We start from the raw sequence: 7,516 nt of genomic DNA, 5'->3' as shown, positions 1-7,516 counted from the left end.
AATTATCAACCCAACATGTAACCACTACGCCACCAGGGATCCTGTACAAGTTCTGCATAAGCACCATTCTATGTAATCAAATTATCATTCTTTGCAATATATCCTTAGTTTGTTATGAACCACACAATTGAATGCTCTTCCATAGTCAGTAACACAGGTAAGCATCTTTGTGATATTCTCTTGCTCTCAACCATGATTCATCTGACATCACCAATGATATCCCTTATTCCTCATCCTTTTTCAAATCCAGTTTGAATTTCTTGCTGTTCCCTGTTGATTTACTGCTGCAGCTATAGTTTTATTTGCAATTATTTTAAAGACATAGTTCAATAATTTCCACATTTATTAGACTATTTTCTTTGGAATGGCCACAAATGGATTTCTTCTAGTCAGTTGGCTTGGTAGCTATCTTCTAAATTTCTTGGCATAGATGAATGAGTGCTTCCAAAGTTGAATTTGTTTGTTGAACTATTTCAGTTGGTATTCAATCAATTCCTGGATCCTTTTTTATTTTTGCCAATTCATTCTTGATTATAATTGGTTCCTGATTATATGCTACTTCCTGAAATGGTTAAACCCTGACTAAATATTTTTTTTGACACATTGACTGTTTATTTCTTCTACGTTCTTTATGTTTTCTCCTTTAATCAATATCTTGCCAATAGAATCCTTCAACATTGACCCTGGAAGCTTGAATATTTTTCTTCAAATCTGATCTCAGACTCATTGCTCCAACATAAATCTAATTCTGACCCTTGACTATTATAAAAAGCAAGCAATAATTGCTCACATTTCTTAGTACCTGCAGCCTGATTGGCAAGCTATGAATATTTTTGGTTTTAATCCTTACCATAACAGGGAGATAGGTGATATTATTATTATTATTAATTTTTTTAAAATGAGGAACTGAGGTCTACTAGCAATCAGTAGTCTGCCCAAGGTTTCATAGCTTGGAAATAATGGTGCCAGATTTTGAATTCAGACTCTCTGGCCAAAGCTCACTCTTAAATGACCTCATTAAGAAATCACTACTTAATGGCTATATATGATGAATGCAATCAATGTCACTGAAGTACATATATAATAATTGCGGAATCAGAAAATATTTTGTTATATATATAAAATATAAATAAAAATCACAATAAAAATTCCACTACTAATTTTTGGTTATAAATGGAAGCGTTGATTATGAAACATGATTTGCCATTTGGTTTGCGTCTCAAACCGTAGGAAACAATCTGCGAAGCAATGCATCTTTCAGATGCCTCTAATACATACAACATGAAAACCCAGAGACGATTCTAACAAAAGCATTATATAATTGGACAAATATCTAATATACAGTCGGTTGTTCGCACCTCATCATTACGAATGTGTCTTACCTCGGCAAGAATCAATGCTACAATCTACTATCCCAAGTCAAACGGATGTTCAGCTAAATGTATTAAAGCACAAGAATGGAATTAATTCAGGTGACTTTCCCTAGTTCTTTATTGATGATTATTCAGAGAGACGGTCGGTAGCTTTTTGGAGTCAAATCACAAAGTTAGGATTTCTAGGAAGGGCTCCTGATTTCTAGGAATCCTCCCCATCCCCTTTCCTCCTTTTCCTGGAATTTATCGACAACAGGGCTCTATAAGCATCTAAAATCCGGGGAATGTCGATGGGCATGTAAGCTAAGAAAGGCAATTTAGCAAAGAAAATGAGAAATACGGATTGGTTCAAAACAAAGACAACGAGGCTGTGGCGGAAAGACGGAACCTAAGCCGACTGCTGCTTGCCTCTGACTTTGAACCTGCCCTTTGGGAGCGGCGCGCTGCGCTCCGGGCATAGCGGGGCAACCACGCCGCCCTGGTAACCGGGCACGCGCGAGGGCGTCTGCGCCCGGAAGCACGGCGCCCCTTCCGTACCCAGAGCGCGCCGGAGGCGACCGGCCGCCGAGGACGGACGGGAATCTCGCGAGAGCTGCACTCCCGGGAAGCGTCGCGGCGGTTGCCCTTAGAGACTGTGGTAGCCGGCCAGCGGGCCTTGTGGCGATGGCTGCGCCTCAAGGGGTGCCCAACTCAGCCCTGCGGGCTCTGGAAGAAGCGTTGGGCGTGGACTTTTCATCCGGGGAAGCCGACGACGCAGTGGCCGCCGAAGGCGCCTACTACTTGGAGCGTATCCTTCCTGCCCGCGTCGGCGGGGGCGGGCCGCGGTGACGGGTACTGTGGGCCAGAGCGCATGCGTCCCCGTGGGGGCGCCCTTCGGGGAGTGAGGCCGGTGAACGGGCCGCGACGCCTGTTCCACCACCAGGGGGCGTCTGTGCCGCCCAGCCCCCTGGTGAGAGTGTCACCCATTGGCCCTGCAGGTTCCACACTTGGTTAACCACTCAGTGAACTCTTCGTGCTGGACCAGCACAGGGGATTGATGCCGCGCGTCTTTCACTTTGTGGTTTTCCCGAATAACCCCGCAAGTTTTGAGTTCTTTCTCCCGAATTCAGTCGGAGAGGGTTAGGGGTCGTTAAGGAGCTTAAAGTACCCAACCCTGGACCAGGAACGTTGGCTACTTGTCCAGTATTTTAATGATTTGCCTTGGGGGCAGCGTCTCCCTGTTCTACTTAGGTGCCCTCCCGCCCAGACCTCGTGTGCACCAGAATGAAACATGGCCCCTGCACTAGCCTCACGGTTGTTCTATTTGAGTGTACTGTATCCTCTGTGTCAATGTGTGTCAAGGTCTTCCTCGCGTTTGCTGCTCCTCCCCTTTAACAAGCATGATGGGCTGTTAGGACTGACTGTCTCTCCAGATGACATGCCCTACGCACCCAGAGGAACTTGCCATCTTTGCTTCTAAGATGCATTCTGCTTGTAGTTCTGGCGGCCCGTGGCCCATCATCTTCCTTCAGAGTTGAAACCTTGCTATTTACTCTTACTAATGGTAATAAGGCTTGTTTCTTTACCACCCACATAATGGCCTGTTGAGCTGGCTGACAAGACGTGAAGAAAATGGCATGCAATTATAGATCTGTGGAAACACCAGAGAAATGGAATTATCGATAGGTAGATAATAAGTCTCACTAAATATTTGACCTGTTTACCACAAGGTTGGTGGGTCAAGTCCACACGCTGCTCGAGGGAGAAAGCAGAAGTTATCTGCTCTGGTTAAAATTTAGTCGAAGAATTGCTACCTAGGGTTGCTCTGAGTAGGAATCAATTTGATAACAACATGTTTGGTTGCTTTCAAACCAAACATGATCGTCCTTCTAGAGATGTAATCACTGGAGAGCAGGAGAGGGTTCATAAGAAGTTTGTTTGTTTTTCCAGGTACATGGGCAGGAGATGGCTGTCTGTTTTATTCATAAAGAAATAAAGGAATTTCCAGAATCCTTCTTATCATATCATTTGTCCAACTATAATCCCTACAGTAAAATTCAAGAATTCAGAGATCCAATACTGATTTATTGTATGAGCCTTGATAAACTGATTAACCTGTCCTGATTCAGACTTAGTACACATCCAAGCTATAGGGAACTTTGAAGAATGTGATTGTAAAGATGAAAGAAAATATGTCATGTTTTACTGCTACAAAAATGAATTTTGCAAAAATATAAGCCTGGTAGCTCAAAATCTATTTGAATTAAATATGTATGTGCTGTAATGTCTTAAATGGGGTTTTATACTGTTTCAAAGTGGTAACAGAGTCTTTTTCAGCATTAGTCCTTTTTATTTCATAAACAATTCAATTAAACTGTGCATATTGACATCAAAATGCAATTATCTTATGTCTGTTAGGGCTTGTTAATAAGGTTACCATGAGACAAGTACTACAAGGTAAATTCTTGCAGACATTTTGTAAAGTTGTATGACTTCTCCAATAATCCCATATCTATATATGTGACTTTGGACTAGTAAATTATTTTTATTATCTGTGAGCCCTGGTAGTGTAGTTGGTTGCATATTGGACAAGGTCAACAGGTTGTAACCATCATTTTCTTCTTAAAAAAATTTTTTTCTTTACCAAGCCTGATGTTTTGGAAAAAGATATCCTGCTTTGTAAAGTATATAGCGGCAGCAAAAAAGAGAGACCCTCCATAAAGGTGGATTTGACACGCTTGCTTCAGCAGTGGGCTCAAATATCACAGTGGTGAGGCTGACGCAGGAGCAGGCAGTATTTTGTTCTGTTGTGTGAAGGACTGCTGTCAGTGGGGACTGGTGTGATGGCCCTAACAGCAACCCTAACAAAGCTCAACTGTCTGAGAAACCCACAGAGGCACTTTTACTCTCTGTCAGATAAGATCACTGTGAGTTGGAATAGGACTCAGTGGCAGCAGATGGATGGTTTGGGATTTTTATTATCTAATATGTGAATAAGGTAGCCCCTTTAGCTATTCTGTCTCTCTGGTTTATTGACTACTGTCTTGTGCTCCAACCAAAAGATAGGGGATAACAAAATTATCTGCTCACTCAATTTTGCTATGTTCAGTGTTCAAGATGAGTTTCAGATATGTGTGAGGCTTTAACTTTTAGTTAAAGTTTGAGAAGTATTTGTGAGTGCCTATTATCCCTATATTGCTGGGCTCTATTCACATGCATAGTTGAGAGCTGACTTATAATGTCATTGGATATTGTTTTTAAGACAATTAATGTTTCTGAAGTGAGCCTTTCTTGGATTTAAAGACTGTAGATCTCAAGTAATTGAGCTATTGCAGAAGATAAATAAGTTAAAGTATGAACAAATTAATTAAAAAATTGACATGCTCTGCTTTGCACATGTACTTAATCACTTCTAATATGCTGTGTTTGGCCCTGGACTTCTCTTATTATAGCCAAGCAGGTGCTCCTAGTTCATAGAACAAAGCACTATCAATATTGACAAACTTTTGAAAGAAGTTGACTTGGTTTCTTCAGAAAATGACCATCTTTATTGCTCTTAAACATTGAAATATCAAAGAAGTATTCATTGCCCAGTGTGTCCAAGACTAGAAATACAGTTACAATCTAACCATTGGCATGATATTTTTACTAAAAATGACTTCATGATATTTATGGCATTTTGGAGTACATATTTCATAAGAAGTTATACCAATACCATCTGTTTCTCTTTTAAGGAGCTTCACAATATCATTTTTATGTTGACATTTTTACAAGGTGGGATGCAAAAATACATGGTATAGTCTTTATGCTATGTAGCAGTCACTAGAGCTTTAAGAAATCCAGTCATGGATTCTTCATTAAAAAGTCATTGTAGTATTATAAACTACAAGGCTAGATTTTAATTGTGTGATATGTAAAGGGACAAGTAAATGCCTCCAGAACTTGGAAGGAAGGTGGCTTTTTGTGTTTGAGTTCTCTATGAGAAACACAACTTGGGTGATGTTTTCAATTGTAGTACATACCAGAGTTGCTTATTAATCTTCATTTATATTTAGCTACTGAAATTTTGCGTGGCTGTTTCCAACTGAGATATGCAGGCTGGAAGGAATTGTATTAAGGAAGCTAATGCTTAATTGATTTTGTTGTTATTCATATGATGAAAGATCATATTCAAGGAAGGGTAATGGAATACATGGAAAGACAAATTCCTCAAATACTATTTTTGTTACTATGGGGTTTGCAGTTAAATTTAGCCAAATAATTTGGTCTTTGACCTTTGTTCCTGAGGAATAACTTCTAAGACCTTACAAATTTCCCTGATTGAAGTGTCTGCAGAAGCCTCCAGACTATACTTGAGGGTTTATGCTTAAGAGGTGACTCTTGGTTGAGGGTTGATCAGGCCAGAAATACAGGAGTCCTGCTATCAGGACAACCTGTGGAGTGTGGAGGAGGGTGTGTGTGACTGGTTTGCTTATTCACATCTATACAATGAGAGCCCAACAAAGGCTCTTAATGTAGATGCTCCAGAGGCTTTCTTAGGCTTCCTGGTTGGTAATAGAGGAAAATGGATATTTAAATTTGAGAATACTCCCAGACTTTGCCCTATGTTGTTGATGATAGCCTTTTTAAAATCAGATGTGGCATATAGCAACTGCATGTCCTCCTGAACAAAGCACTGCCCAGCCCTGTGTCATTCTTATATTTGTTGTTATGTTTAGCTCATTGTTTCAGCCACTGTGTCAATTATCTCATTAAAAATCTTGCTCATTTATGGTGACCCTCAACTATAAAAAGCGTGATGTCCTTTTTCGGAACTGGTCTCTTCCCACAACATGTCCAAAGGCTGTGAGACAGTCTCACCACCCTCACTTCTCAGGAGCATTCAGATTGTACTTCTTCCAAGACAGATTTGTTTGTTCTTCAATATTCTTTGCTAACACAATAATTCAATTGCATCAATTCTTCTTTGTTCTTCCTCATTCATTGCTTAATTTTCACATGCATACAAGGCATTGAAAACACCGTAATCTGAGTCAGGAGTACCTTAGTCCTCAAAGTGACATCCTTGCATTTCAACACTTTAAAGAGTTTTTTATGCAGCAGGTTTGCCCAATGCAATGTGCCATCTGCCTTTTATTTTTTTCTTTTATTTAGTTTTTGTTATAATAAAACTATTACCATAAATCCAGTGTCTTGTGAGTTCTGTGAAACTTTCTAGGGAATTACTGAGCTACAGGGGGTAAAGAAAAGCAACATTTCAAAAGTGAGGCAGTGGGCCTGAGAAGTCTTGAGTTTCTGACTAGTGTTCGAGATCTTGGATAGATTTTGGAGTCTGGAAGACTGTGCCCTTTAACTTGAAATCTGACCTAACTGGTGGCTGAGCTCAGAGGATCATCACAGCACCTGTAGTTGAATGGAACTGAATAGAATAGGCTTGACCTGGAAGTGAAGTCCTTCAACTTAGTTGGTGTCAGAGAAATGAGTAAGTGCATTAGGATAATAGATTGCAACTGACCTTTATCATTACTTAAATGGATTCCCTGCTCAACTTAAAAAAAATCACTTTGATAGGTATTTTTAATACTAGGAAATCTGTTTCTAGCATCATAGACATATTTCTCTTGATTACTGAAAAGTTCTGATTTTTCCCCAGAAGCAATTTCTGAGAGTTGAGTGGGTTAAGCCAGCCCTTTGGAACTAATCCACTTTGAATGGGGACTGAAAGTCAGCTGCTTCTAAAATCGCAACATTAAGGATTTCAAGTTCTGAAACATTAAATTGTTGCCTCCTTTAAGTTTCATGGCTTTCTTATTCAATGGCATCTGTAATTAATCTCTCATCCTAACAGTAATGTTCTCTGACAACTTTGTGTAATTAGAATGTAACATTTGTTATGTTAATTGTTTTTGTTATTCATGCTTTTCAATAGGCTTACAAATTATTTTGGTAAAAGCAAACATTGTCATGGCTGGGTAATTGCAGATACATTCATGATAGGGTAGTGAAAAGAGAGGTGGGATGCACAGGATCATTTGTGTTATTTGATATTAGTCATTTCCTTAGACAAGACTCTTAATTCTTATTTATCCTTTGTTATAAATGATACATCTGTAGGATGTTTGTAATATTAAGTGAGAAGGTACTTAAAAAATAACCAGTATGTA

General features: G+C 39.7%; 1 protein-coding gene across 2 annotated transcripts in view; it reads left to right on the top strand.

Annotated features, from left to right (window-relative positions):
• Window positions 1-1,965: 1,965 nt before the first annotated feature.
• The window catches only part of SPAG16 (sperm associated antigen 16), a 1,005,436-nt gene continuing 999,885 nt past the window's right edge, over window positions 1,966-7,516 (top strand). For both annotated transcript variants that reach the window (XM_075529250.1, XM_075529251.1), the window contains exon 1: window positions 1,966-2,160. In XM_075529250.1, coding sequence (XP_075385365.1) covers window positions 2,037-2,160 — 124 coding nt within the window. In that variant the 5' untranslated portion in view covers window positions 1,966-2,036. The remainder of the gene's footprint in view (window positions 2,161-7,516) is intronic.

The sequence above is a fragment of the Tenrec ecaudatus genome, chromosome 13 (genome assembly GCF_050624435.1).
Source record: "Tenrec ecaudatus isolate mTenEca1 chromosome 13, mTenEca1.hap1, whole genome shotgun sequence".
In the NCBI taxonomy this organism is placed as follows: Eukaryota; Metazoa; Chordata; class Mammalia; order Afrosoricida; family Tenrecidae; genus Tenrec; species Tenrec ecaudatus.
Note: the sequence above shows the minus strand (reverse complement) of the source record. Positions and strands in the feature narration are given on the sequence as shown.